Here is a 14,239-nt window from a genome sequence, read left to right as displayed (position 1 = left end):
AGCTAGAGCATACATATAGAGGTCTTTGCACACATTTTAGACAATGCTACGAATTATTTTTTTGCAAGACGTATCCGTGTAAGTTTTGTTAATACTGATTCAGCATCATTTGTTATCTGAGTATTTCGTACAGTCTACTTTTCATTAAAAAAAATCATTTTTTTTTAAAAACAATATTATTTGTTTAGAGTTTATCGTATCGTATAAAATTGATAAAATTGGGATTACTGCTAGTTTTTCTATTGTGGAGGAGGCATGCTAAGGCAAACCCTGACACCTCCAAAAAGAAAAAAGCTTCATGCACCTAAGTTCCCCGTGTGTGCATGTGTATTTTTTCTTATGTTTAAGTAAAACATACCAAAAAAAATCAGTCAGTTGTATCTGTGTATGAGAGCGGAATGCTACTAGTCATCAGCTTTGTTAAAAAAAAATGTTACAGTGCATCCCTGTTTGAAAATAAATGAAAAAATCTTCCACAAAAACTTCTAATAAAAATATTTCAGTTTGAACCGTACATGCATAAAGTCCCATAGTCTTAATCAGAGAACTCTGCTTGCCAGTCTTTCCATTGTGAGAATACAGTCCTGGCAAGCATCCAAACGAGGAGGGGAAGTAAGGGTGGTCTCCTGTCTTGGCTACTGCTGTTGTTATCAGGGGGACAGGAGACAAGCCTTATTTCCCCTCTAATTCCCTGATAATGTCTGTCTGTCTGCTGCATGGCTGGCCCTCAAAGGCAAACGCTGAGCCACTCACACCAATTGAGGGGATGCAGAATGAATGTGTGTGGATGACTGTTCATGGCCATAGAGGCCAAAGGATGAACTATACTCATGCTTTGCCAAATAGTATAACCCTTTATCCTGCTTTTAACTTACCGCCCCCCTATTGTAAGGCTCTTTCATTGATGTAAAGATAGTCTTTAAAATGATGAACTTTTTTCAGACTACTTCATGTGTTGTTTTTCATTGCAAAAAAAGAACTGCAATTGAAAATGTATAAATATAAAATAAATTAAATAAAACGCAAACCCTCCTGTGAGGAGTCTGCATGTTCTCCCCGTGCTTGTGTGGGTTTCCTCCGGGCACCCAGGTTTCCTCCCACATTCCCAAAAACGTGCATGTTAGGTTAATTGGCCGCTCCAAATTGTCCCTAGGTGTGAATGAGCGAGCGAGTTTTCTGTCTCTGTGTGCCCTGCGACTAGCTGGGAACCAGTTCAGAGAGTCCCCTGCCCACTGCCCGAGGATAGCTGGGATGGGCTCCAGCACCTCCGCGACCCTACTGAGGAGTAGCAGTGAAGATAGTTGATGGATGGATGGATGGATGGATGGATGGATGGATGGATGGATGGATGGATGGATAAATAAAACACGAATTGGTTGATGAAAATTTACAAACATATAATCCTACAATGACTATTAGGTGAGCACATTCACCAGGAGAGTAACTAGTGACGAGAAAATGGGAAGAAGTGCAGCACCTTGTGCAGTTCAATGCAAAAAAAAGTTTACACTTGCATATTTGCCAAAATAAATAGATTATAATCGAAAATTAAACACTCGCCCGAACTTGATTTGAGCCAGTGTTTCCAAGAGTTTTTTGAGCAAAGACAAAAAAATGTTTAAAAATGTTTAAATGAATTCCCTGTACCAGGTTTATGTTTGTTTGTTTTTTTTAAAGGTTAAATTGTCATGTTGACAGTAAAAAGTTTCCCAATGTTGAGCAAAAGTGTCGACTGATCAACCATTGCTCGAATACAGTAACCACCATTAATCCTCAATTTATTTTCTTTTTTTTTTTTCAGATTAAAAAAATATTGCGTGTATACACAAATAAATACAGTCTAAGCAAAAAGGTATTTTTTTTTTCTTTCAGCACAACCCGGTGGTGGCCAACCACTGCTTTATATCCTTTTTAGTATTAAAACTGTTGAAATGAAATGAAATGAAATGATCTGCATTTATATAGCGCTTTTCAAGTCAATGACTTCCCAAAGCGCTTTACATTGTGCTTCACATTTCCCAATAGCGGCCGTGATCTGTGCAGCCATGTAAGGCGCTAACCTGCTTATTGGGGGTAATTGGGGGTTCAATGTCTTACCCAAGGACACTTCGACATGTAACACGGACAAGCCGGGATTCGAACTGGGATCCCTTAATCCTAAAACGATCGCTCTACCTCCTGAGCTACTGCTGCCCCGCTGTTCTCGTATCGGTCACTGTTTAGAGCAGTTATCCTAAATTACTCTGACTTCAGGACCCACCATTCCACCTCGATGACAAGCTGTAACCCAGATCAAGAGAAAAAAACCCTAATTCTCAAAAAATCAAATGAAAGGATAGTGCAGTTTAAAGCAGAGGGAGTAGAAGATAGTCAGACGGCGTAGGGCGAGAGATGGGAGGGAGTGCTTGCACTTTTTGCATAGCTTCACCCATCCCTCCCACTCACCCAATCAAATAACTTTAAATTATTTTCTGGTGTTTTGCCGTATTTACAGTTTGTTCTGTGGATTTCATCATAAGGTATCTGAACACTGAACACAGATTATATAGTGAGCTTTAATATAAAGGATTCTTTAGCGTTGTACAAACTCGTTTTGGCTGTACAACGCTACACCTTGACTGTAAATTGTAGTGAGAACGTGCCCTGTATACTCTGCGAAGTACTACATTATAATTCAGCCTTGGTTTGGCTTTGCGTGTATCTGAACAGGAATAATGGCTCAAGTTTTGAACGAGATGGAGAAAATTTGCATGCAATCAAATTTGTCTCTGAGCCACAGGTACTTAAAGAGCCATATATGGCTCACGAGCCATAGGTTCCCGACCCCTGCTATAGAGTATGAATAACCTATATTTTATGTTGACAATATCTGTGTATTATTTGCCCTAATGTAGGTTTTAGATCAGGGGATGGTGTCATAATAGTCTGTGGTTTGCAATGATATGTGGTCTGTGCAGCCCTTTGAGACTCTTTGTGATTAAGGGCTATACAAATAAACATTTGACTTCTTTTACTCGATCCTTGTTGTGACTGTTTTTCACTTTTCCTTCACCTTATCACAAACTTTTCGGGGACCCAATATTATGGAGAAAAAAATTGAAAAAAATCACAATAAAATGAGATGTAGTTCCTCACTATTGGTACAGGACCAATTTATTGAACAGGAAGAAGAGATCTAGCGGGACATTATTGCCCTCTGCTGTTGAGGAGTGTATCTGACTTTCTGTGTTTTCTTCTTAGCATTATTTTGCCAAGGTAAAGGCCCCCAACCCACTGAAAATGGGTCCACCACCCATTTTTTGGTCCAGACCCATCAGTTGAGAAACAGTGGTTTAGAGTACCGATACGTAAATAAGATTGCTGTTGGCATCGTTTATCATTCTGTAGATAAGGAACATTGTTTGTACAGGGGCTCCGGTCTAAAGGTTTTAAGCTAAAATAAAACAATAAGAATATTGCAAATATTGCTCCAAGTCTATATGTTTGTATCAATTTCTTGGGCCAGAGATGCTAAATGTGTGCTTGTAGAGCAAAACCTCTTCAAGTGAAACACTGCGCTATTCCCACCAAAAGTTCCTATAAGGAAAGTCCCACATATACAGTGGGCACATTATGAATTTAACAAGACCAAGGAAGTGACTCAGTGGCATTGCAGTGATGTTTAATTGACTATGATAATGGGAAAAAGTGCACAATTATGGTCCGCCTAGTGGGATGTGAACGAGAGTTTTGCGCGCGTGCAAAAACTACTGAGAAACACTTTACGACCGCAGGCCTGACAGTAGGCAAAGCCGACCCATTGGACTCTGAGTTGGAGTCTAGCATACAGGTATTTGAATGTTTGGGACATTTGGGACTCCAAATCAGTACCATTGTATTAGTACAACTTTTTTTTACAATTCTGACACGTATTGTGATTATTGTGTGTGGAATGTTTTAATTTAACAATTCATATTTCAATTTATTTTTGTGTTAGTTTCTACATTTATGTAAAGAGTATGTTTTTAATCAAATAAGTTGTTATTCATTTGAATTGAAACATCTTTATTGTCATTGATATCAACGTTGTAAAACATTGTATGGCAAGAGATTGGACATGGCACTCCAAGGTAAACATGTGATAAAGATTTCAAAGAAAAAATAATATAAAAGGACCATCAGGATAAAAGGTAGACCACACAAACACACACACACACACGTATACATATATATATATCTATATATATAATTTAGTATTATTTAGTGCCTCTTTGTGGTAAACATGAACTAGCCTGTAAGTTGAGAAATTCCTATTTATTTGACATAACATTTGACTCATCTAGAGGTAGCTGACATGATCAGCTGCCATCTTGCTGCTAAGGGTACCCCAAAAACTCATAACATTGTGGAAGAAAAATAATAAAAATTGTGCAGTTCCGTTACTTTGAGTCGCTGTAGTTTGAATTTTTCCTTGTACTTTGTGGCACTGAGGGAGGGAAGGATAGGTACGTAGGTAGGTAGGTAGGTAGGTAGGTAGGTAGGTAGGTAGGTAGGTAGGTAGGTAGGTAGGTAGGTAGGTAGGTAGGTAGGTAGGTAGGTAGATAGGAAGGGAGGGGGGCAGGTACGTAGGTAGGTAGGGAGGGAGTAATGGAGGGAGGGCTGTACATAGGTAGGTAGGGAGGTAGGAAGGTAGGTAGGTAGGTAGGTAGGTAGGCTGGTTGGTAGGTAGGTAGGTAGGAAGGGAGGGGGGCAGGTAGGTAAGTAGGTATGGAGGGAGGGAGAGACAGAGAGAGGGAAGGAGTGATGGCGGCAGGTACGTAGGTAGGTAGGGAGGGAGGAAGGTCGGTAGGTAGGTAGGTAGGTAGGTAAACTAATATCTGTTTTGGCCAAAGATGATAAATGTATGCTTGTCGAGCAATACCCCTTCAACTGGAACACAGCGCTATTTTCACCCAGAGATCTTATAAGGAAAATCCCACATATACAGGGGGACATTATGAATTTAACAAGACCAAGGAAGTGACTCAGTGGCATCGTAGTGATGTTTAATTGACTATGATATTGGGAAAAAGTGGCCAATTCTGGTCCGCCCGGTGGGATGTGAGCAAGAGTTTTGTGTGCGTGCAAAAACTACCAAAATCACTTCATGACCGCAGGCCTGACAGTAAGTGAACCCGACCCAATGGACTCGGGGGTGACCGCTCAGGTGGCAAAGTTGGAGTCTGACACTTGCAGAGTATGCATGCGAACTCCAAAGCGCTTTCGGCGCCTTCGCGCTTGTACATTATATTACATTATATTGGCGATGTGCAAACTAGCCGTCACGAAGCACGCACGTGTGGGTGGGAGACAGAAGCCCGCCTGCGTCGGCACAGCGTATCATCAGTTGGACTTTATGGCTCAGGACCTCCTAAGATAAGCCCCTCAGGCTGTGAAATTGCTCCTTCAAGAGAAAATGACATTAATATGTACTTGTCCCTCCCCCCACTGATCCTTACGCTTGAAAGCGCAAGCCAGGCCGCTTTGTAGCGAAAGGCAAAGCAAAAGCATCATGAAAGGCCGTCAAGCAGATGAAGCGGCTGGGGCATGGGGCCCGCAGAGCAAAGCTTTTAGCCTGTCTGGCCTGCAATGTAAAAGCAGCATGGGGTCTTTCATCAAAAATAATGGCCACACAATCTGTTCTATGATCCCAAGCGGTCCGCCGGGGAAAACAACCAGAGCAGCCAAGGTTATTAATAATCGCCACTCAACTGTTGCTTTTTCTTGATTTAATCGTTTGGACCAATCTCAGAAACACAAATTGTATTTAAAGGGACAGTATGTAATATTCTACTACAAGACGTAGCTGTATCGTGTCCTGCAACTGGAAACAAGTTCTACAGAGCACAAGGAAAGATACAAACTATCTTTTTATTTAATAGATTTGAGGGCTGTTTTTTGAGAGGGTGGGAGGTGGCGGGGGATCGTGGCTTGTAATTAGAGTGGGATGGTGGGTCTTTAAGACAGACCAGTTAAGAACCTCTGCCCTACATAACATTTTAAATCATCTATTTTCTTCTGTTTTTAGGACCAACAATCAGCTGGTTGCCTTCTTGTCCAAATACAGAGACATGAATTTCATCAAGTCCCATGGCAGGGACAACGCCAGGTCAGTCCAATTTGCACGGAATTATACACCTGTACCGCTAATTTACATATTATGGTTCTGTTTTTATGATGACCCTCTTGCTGCTTATTTTTCATCTTTTTAGTGGGGCCAACTGCTCTCAGGATAAAAAGGGCACAGACTTACTTATTAAAAGTTATATATAAAACATATAGATACATACACATATAACGTTTTTATAAATAATTATTTCATTCATGTCACTCACCAAATTCTACAAAGTAACCTTCTTGTTTCATCATCCTCCAAAACTGAGCTCCATTGTTTACAAGGTGTGCTTAAAGGGGGTTGCCAAAAGCAAACACTTACAATATATATGGATGGATACAACTGTGGCATCCAATGGACTGTAGAATCTTTGCTGTGGCAGCAGAAAATTTAATAGAAAAGTCCAAGAGAAATCAACCAATACACATGAGACTTTTTAGCGAGTAAGCCTGAGGTTGCAATCAGATTACTCAAATGTATATACTGGTACATGCACGAGTTATAAGAAAATGAAAGGACTACCTTACCCATTGGAATCCTAACACTAAGACCAGGACCTTAATTGGATATACATATTTATACAGTCAATTTCCAAATGGATTTTTGCCTGTGTGTTAACGTACCCAATATTACAAATGTTGAGTCGCTAACGAACTTTGCTTCCAGGTACTAAACTTATAAAGAGGCAGCAAGGTGCCATGTCGAAAATCAGCAGTTTTTTTGGTAACCCTTGAAAATTCCAGCTCCTTAATCTTTCTTTTCCATTGAGTTTTGAAGTTTGATTTAAAATAAAAGGCATACATTTTTCAAGAGGCCAGGTCCGTCAGTCGTTATTAATTTCATTTTTAACTTTAAAGTTTAATAATAACTTAAAAACGCACTAATTTTCTAGTTGTGCACCTTTATGAAAGCAGACTGACGAACATGAGCTCTAGCATTACCTCGTGACAATCTGTGCACACCACTGGTTGTGCTCAAAGAGCAAATGCAATAAAAACAACCTTAATATACTACTATACTATTCCATCAAACGAAAAATGTAGTGCTTTAGGCTTTTTGACTAGCTTTATTGGATCTACTGATATTTTATATATTATACCATTTTTTCATAGCCTGTAAGTCCTCATTTGCAAATCTGAATTGTTTGATCAATTCAGGCAATTACATTAAAGCCCTAGTGTTCATATATTTAATCATATAAACTACACAGAGACAGGTTTTTTAAAAAGACACATTGATACATCAATTTGCCTTGCTGATGTGTACTGCATATTTGGATGGCTGAAAAATGCAACCTCTACTCAGAATGAAAGCAACTAATTCCAAAGAGGCCCAGCTGGCTGACCTGAACTTGACTCCCCGTCGCCAACACTTGATATGTTCAGTTGTAAAAACATCTAATATGTATGTGTAACTTGTAGCTGTTGAAAAATAAAAAATGTAGTCCGTTACAACAATAAGAAATTGGTGTTTAAAAAAAAAAGTCGTCAACTAATAACACTTACTGTATCCTAATTGAAAATGTTCTTATGAAAATGTTCTAATTGTGTAAATAGTTTATAACTAAAGAATGCAGCATCTAAAAACCATGCATCTGTTGTCAAATATATTGTAAGTTTCATGCTGGCAAGGGGTAATAGGATCAAAATCGGCTAAGCAGGAACAGAAGGCATAGGTATACTCGATACGACCCGCTCGCTGGCCTTAGGGTTGGGCACCCATCCCGATCCAACCCTTTTCTCAACCGCATCAAGCTTTCTTATTCCACTTTCATTTTAAAAGAAAGGGCTTGCCTCTTCTTTACACTTCACACCAACCATATTGAATGGATGCATGAGATAATAAACAATAAAAAATGTACAAATTTTGAGTGCGCTAGAGATAAAGTATGGAATGTTTACACACAAACTAGGAAGAGGAAGCGGATTTTTTTCTTCCGAGTGGATGCTGGGTGAGCTCTCACAGTGCAGCACGCCAGTAGCGACATGAGAAGCACTACAGTACTGTCTTGTACTTGGAAAAAGGTGCACGCAATACAAAATCTAACTTACAGCAATGTCCAAGTATTTTCAGTATTTTAGTTTTGAGACATCCCACATCTGTTTTTCTGTCCTTTTTGGGACACCTGCAAAAGAGAGCTTTGGCTGCCAGTTTTTTATTTTGACTATTACTGGGTACTTACTATCGGCCAATCATTTTGCTATTCTTTAATATACACATCCTATAGGGCGGATCTGCTTCTGTAACCTAGGATATTTAATAAAAAGAACTGGCTCAGGAGATGGCTTTTAGAACAGGTTGGAATGTCTGATCTGAGGTTTGGGCTCGTTCCCCTATCCTCCTTCCAAGTTCAAAATCCATTGATGTATTTTCTTCCCATTATGAGTGTCTACTAAACTTTAAACTTATTAAGTCCAAATAACTTGTGTCTCGGGCAGGTTCATCCGTAAACAAGGCCTGGATCGTCTTTTCTATGAGTGCGACACGCACATGTGGAGGTTGGGCGACCGCAAAATCCCAGAGGGCATCTCCGTGGACGGCGGCTCTGACTGGTTCCTCCTCAACCGCATGTTTGTAGAATATGTCATCAACTCCAAGGACAATCTGGTCACCAACATGAAGCGATTCTACGCCTACACGCTGCTGCCTGCCGAGGTAAGGCATTATTTCTTCCTAAAGCTGAGTGACAGACGTATCAGCAAAACTTTGCACTTTGCCCACATACAGAAACTGCAGGCTTGTTGAAAAGAACTTAAAAATTGTAGAGTGCAAGCAATTTTTCCCTCAGCGTCACTCTCCTCCTGGCGCCTTTTGTTTGTTTGGCAGTCGTTTTTTCACACCGTGCTGGAGAACAGCGCCTACTGTGAGAGCATGGTGGATAACAACCTGCGCATCACCAACTGGAATCGTAAATTGGGCTGTAAATGCCAGTACAAGCACATCGTCGACTGGTGCGGATGTTCCCCTAATGACTTCAAGCCTGTTGACTTCCACCGCTTCCAGGTAATAATAACATCCCCCATTAATTTCCCCTTTTGCCGCGTAATGATTGATGATGTTGCCAGGGACAAAGCCAGTCACGCTCGACACATTTTGTTTCTCGTTTTAACCACACTACACGAATTGGATGGATTATAAATTTTAATAGTGGATATGTTTAATCTGTTAAATTCAAGTCAAGTTTTGTGTTTCGCCCCAAACAGCTTTGCTAAAAGCAGGATAAAAGCAGATAAAAGGCTCTTTGAACTCAATTGGACATTGTTAAGACATACGTAATTGAGAAAATATTCTACAGTCAACTTTTTTAAGGGTACCTCAAATTACGAACTTCACTTTTAATGACACAGTCCAAAGTTTATTTTAATATTAGTGACAGCTCATTGTTTTTCCCTCTAGCAACTTCTTGAAAAGATGGGTATCTTAGAAACAAAATCTTAGTTAATCTTCTGCCTCCAGGTTTTGTCAAGATGTTGTCGTAGTCCTTACAATCAATGAGCACTAAATGATATAACTGTTTTTGGTGACTCCCCAAAGTGAGCATCTGAAAAACTACAACCTCCTTGCCTTGGGTATCAAAAGATAGTTAGCATTTCGAAATGGATTTAAGTGGCAGTAACACCAGGAACCTGTTAAACATTCTGTCTCCCGATTGGACTTTCACAAAGTACCATCTTCGGCACGAAATCAAAAATGCTCAGTTGCAGTTAAGACCTGGAGAAGTCATCTTTCTTTTTGAGCGTGACTACCTATCTTCAAATGTCTGTCAAAGCCACCATACTTGACTTGGCCGCCAGATTGGTACGCCTACCGTCTCACATTGCTCCCTGGCGTGGGAGTGCCAACAAATCACCACAGCTTGCTGGCAGTGCAGCCGGCCTCGGTTGGCACAGTGGTATCAATGAAGGCCATCCTGGGAATAAAGAAGGGAACAACACAGGGAATGTGCCAGGCTCCTTTATAAATAGGAACTCTCTATCCCACTGGTGACTTTGAATCCTGAAATTACGTCAAAGAGAGACCACCACATTACTATAGACTTTTTTTAAACCAAGCAAATTTGGCATTGCTTTATGAATTCATACACTATCAGAGACAGCAGGATTATGTTGATATGTAGAGAGTGAGACAACTAATCACTGACAATCAATTAACATTAATTTAAACAACTCCTACATTGGATCGAAAAAAAATTCACTCAATTTTTAAATAAATATTTAACAATTTCCCCTGTTCCTCAATAATGGAAGACTGTTACTCTATTTTCTGGACTATATGCATTACCTGTTAATTTGGGGGTTGGAAAAGCATGTCGTTTCTTAGATCTCCCAAAAAAATGTCTATTTTAGTGATTCAAACGATTCATTTTCGGTTAAGGTATCAGCCATTTGTAGGGTATGAATTCTTACGATTGTAGTGGAGAACAAATTACTTTTCTCTATTCATTTGTTTGTTTAACATCAGGGTTGTAAGACCAGTGAAACAAGTGCTGAGCAGTTCTGTTGAGGTTTGTATTTCAGAAAATAACTTTTTTATTAGATATATCAGGTTCGTAAATAAATCTCTTTTGAATAATAAACCACTTTAAAATATGCCTCTGTGTCACGTTTACAAATATTAAAAGGCTAGCAGTAAAACTTGTCACATTTTCCGTAATTGTTGATGTGAAATATGTCATAACCTATTGGCCAAATTGCCTAACTTGGCAATTGATAGGCCAGTTTTAAGCTAACAGATGGTGTTTCATCATTGCCTAAATACCTTTAAATTTCCATCACCCTCCGAAAACGTCATCTTGAAAAGAAAGTAGCACCATACCCTTTTAAATGGGTCAGTCCTCATTGTGCAGTTACATTTTCAGAAGCATGTGGAAAAGACGAGCTATGACAGCGCCGGAGGGCATGTCAAAACCCACTAGTTCTGGGACGGTTCAAGCAAAAAAAAAACACCTACACGTTCCATTTAATTGCTGGAACAGCACACAATCATCTGGTGCCATGTTGTATCGAGCTGGCAGCGAGGAATGACAGTCGCAACAGAAAAATGAAAGAAGCTAAAATCCCCCAAATCTGCCAAAAGTTCATTTGATATTTTTTGTGAGCAGCTTGCACCAAGGTGCTCGTTGTTAGCTAACTTTTGGTTAATAGTTTTGTGGCAATGGCTGACAAGACAAGTCTTTGTGTGAAGGCCAAGCTGTGGAGGTGGCATCGTACACCTACAGCCAAACACGCAACGGTGGCAAGGGCACTCAGAGCGAGGTTGGCATGGGCGCAAAAAGCAAAGAAGGCAAAGCCCCCAAAAAATGCAATCTGTGTTAGAACAATTCAACAGAAGAATATTCTCTACTCAGTGGCGATTGTATGCTTAATTACTCCCTGTGAGTGAGGCATCGTTGCCTGTCATGCACTTTCTGGACAAATTTCATCATGTTACCTATTATTCTGGTTTATATATATCTCATCTCATCAGCTGTACCGCTTATCCTTATTAGGGTCGCGATTCTCTTTTACCAAAGCTGAATCCATTCCACCCTTGTCATCCTGGAAGGTGGATTGAGGTTTTGAGTTTTTCTTTGCCCGCATGTAGGTTTAAGATCAGGCGATGGAGTAATTGTAATCCTGTGCAGTCCTTTGAAACATTTTGTGACGTGACTTATATAAGTCTTATATAAGCGAGTGAGTTGTCTGTCTCTGTGTGCCCTGCGACTGACTGGTAACCAGTTCAGGGTGTCCTCTGCCCACTGTCTGAAGATAGCTGGGATGCGTTCCAGCTCCCATTTGACCCTACTGAGGATAAACAGTGCAGATAATGGATGGTGTGCAGCACTTAGCCTGTATTTTCAAAGTTATAAGTAATGTGCGTCATTTGGAAAACAGGAGCCGCCAACATATTTTTTTTGTATTTTAAATGTAAAAGCAGATCATATTTAGTTAATTGTGTATTTCTCTGTGTTCTATGTTACAAATAATCCTGATGAACTTGACTTACATTTCAACTCGTTTTTACTATTTTGTATTCTTTATTTTTGAACCGAAAGACATATGTGTGACGTCATTGGTAATTCCTGCACATGTGCGAACTTTGAACCGTAGACGTATGTGTGACGTCATTGATACTTCCTGCGCATGCGCAGACTTTTGAACAAAACCCGTCTGCTGCGCGGGAACGGTGTGAGACTCCTCTAGTCTACCCACTGCGCAGTGAATAAAGTTGTAAACTTACATTTGCCTCTCTTTTTGATCACCTCAGCTTTTAACATTAAGAGCATTTTAGCCTTAACAGTAATACTTTTTCTCTTCTCACACAGTCTCTCTGCACATCTTCGCACCAAGCAGCGGCGTCAAAACCGCAACGAAGGGGCGCCCATTTGGCAAGAGTCAAAGTCATATGTTCTCAGATAATACAAAACCGCTTTCCTTTATTATTATTATTTTATACATTTTTAAGTTCTCACTTTATAGAATATGCACCTCACACTGCAGCAAAAAGCTCATCGTCATAAGTTTCTTTTTAATCCTACTTGTTAAATTGCCATGCAGTATTACCCACTTGCCATTACATCTGTGATAAGAATCTTTAAATCTGACTAATCCCCCACAATGCACCAAGGCGTGAGACAAGATATAGCTTGGCTCAAGTAATTCGGCAAATTGGAAACGGATCCCCTTGTGTGTTTTTGGGCTTCGCTCCAGACTCACTACAAAATACATTTTTGTTTTACTAAAATGTAAATTATTTCCTAAATTACTGTACAGCCAAATTTGTGAATATGGTAAATTATGAATAACATTTTTCGATTAAATTTATAAACCAATAAAATAATTATATAATATATAAAATATTTTAGCTTTGGGCCATAATAACAATAGCTCACGATTATACTTACATTATCATTGCATTGTGAAAATAAAGGCTTGAAATTTCTTAAATGTTGAAGATTAAATATTGAAAATGTTCAGCATACATATTCGCTGGATGGGGGACTATATAAAAACAGTTCTGTTGATAAAATAATAGTTACAGATCTGTCTTAACCTTAATACTACCCCTTTGTTTCCTGTGATTAAGGATTTGTTTAATCCAGCAGTGTCAGACTTCACTGCCTATGATGACAATGAATGAATGAATGAATGAATGAAATAAAACTTTATTTGAACATCAAAATAAAAGAAAAACAGAACAGGAGAAAGGTAGCACGGCGGTGTAATTGGAGTGGTTAGCGTGTGTGCGGCACAGTTCTAAGGTCTTGGGAACCTCCGGTAGCTGGATTTGTGGGTTCAATTCCGGACTTACTGTGCGGAGTTTGTATGTTCTCCCCGTGCTTGCGTGGGTTTCCTTCCACATTCCAAAGACATGTATTTCAGGTGGATTGGCCGGTCCAAATTGTCCCTAGGTGTGAATGAGCGAGCGAGTTGTCTGTCCCTGTGTGCCCTGCGATTGGCTGGCAACCAGTTCAGGGTGTCCCCTGCCCACTGCCCGATGATTGCTGGGATGGGCTCCAGCACCCCCTCGAACCTACTGAGGATAAGCGGTGCAGCTAATGAGATGAGATGAGATGAGAACAAAACAATAACTCAACAAAAAAATAACGTTACATAATATGTTCGAAAAGGGGGTAGTAAGAAGCAAATGCTTATATTACCTACCCCTTCATCTTCCCCACCAAATATACCAATGATATGACAACAAATGTAATGATATTAATAATAACAGATTTAATATAAGAATAGCAACAATAACACAAAGTTAACTAGATGCACTATTCACAATTTCCTGCACTACTCATACCCCACCCTCCTCATCTCTGTATTCCGCCAGGAATGTTGCTTTGTATCTAAACCAGACCAAGTGAATAGTTGGACACCGTTTGGTCTCGTCTTGCAATCCGTTCCAAAGATAGATAGATAGATAGATAGATAGATAGATAAATACTTTATTCATCCCCTAAGGGAAATTCACATTTCCAGCAGCATCCCTGAGCTGAGAACAGTACAATAATAAAGCCAAAAGAATACAATATACAAATACCCAGTGTGACGTGCAAATGCAAAGCTTGACTCCACACACAGACACACACATACTTTTCCTAGTGGTTCTCACCTTTGGGAT

The 14,239-nt window shown here is 39.8% G+C and overlaps 1 protein-coding gene across 1 annotated transcript in view; it reads left to right on the top strand.

The window, feature by feature from the left end:
* xylt1 (xylosyltransferase I) overlaps positions 1-14,239 on the top strand; it is a 157,723-nt gene that overhangs the window by 104,971 nt on the left and 38,513 nt on the right. The window contains exons 5-7 of the mRNA XM_088342384.1: positions 6,047-6,127; positions 8,572-8,788; positions 8,960-9,136. Of these exons, the coding sequence (XP_088198510.1) occupies positions 6,047-6,127; positions 8,572-8,788; positions 8,960-9,136 (475 nt within the window). The remainder of the gene's footprint in view (positions 1-6,046; positions 6,128-8,571; positions 8,789-8,959; positions 9,137-14,239) is intronic.

Source organism: Urocampus carinirostris, chromosome 8 (genome assembly GCF_059441175.1).
Source record: "Urocampus carinirostris isolate Australia breed hairy pipefish chromosome 8, RoL_Ucar_1.0, whole genome shotgun sequence".
NCBI classification, from domain to species: domain Eukaryota; kingdom Metazoa; phylum Chordata; class Actinopteri; order Syngnathiformes; family Syngnathidae; genus Urocampus; species Urocampus carinirostris.
The sequence above is the reverse complement of the archived record's forward strand: the minus strand, read 5'-3'. Positions and strand labels throughout refer to the sequence as shown.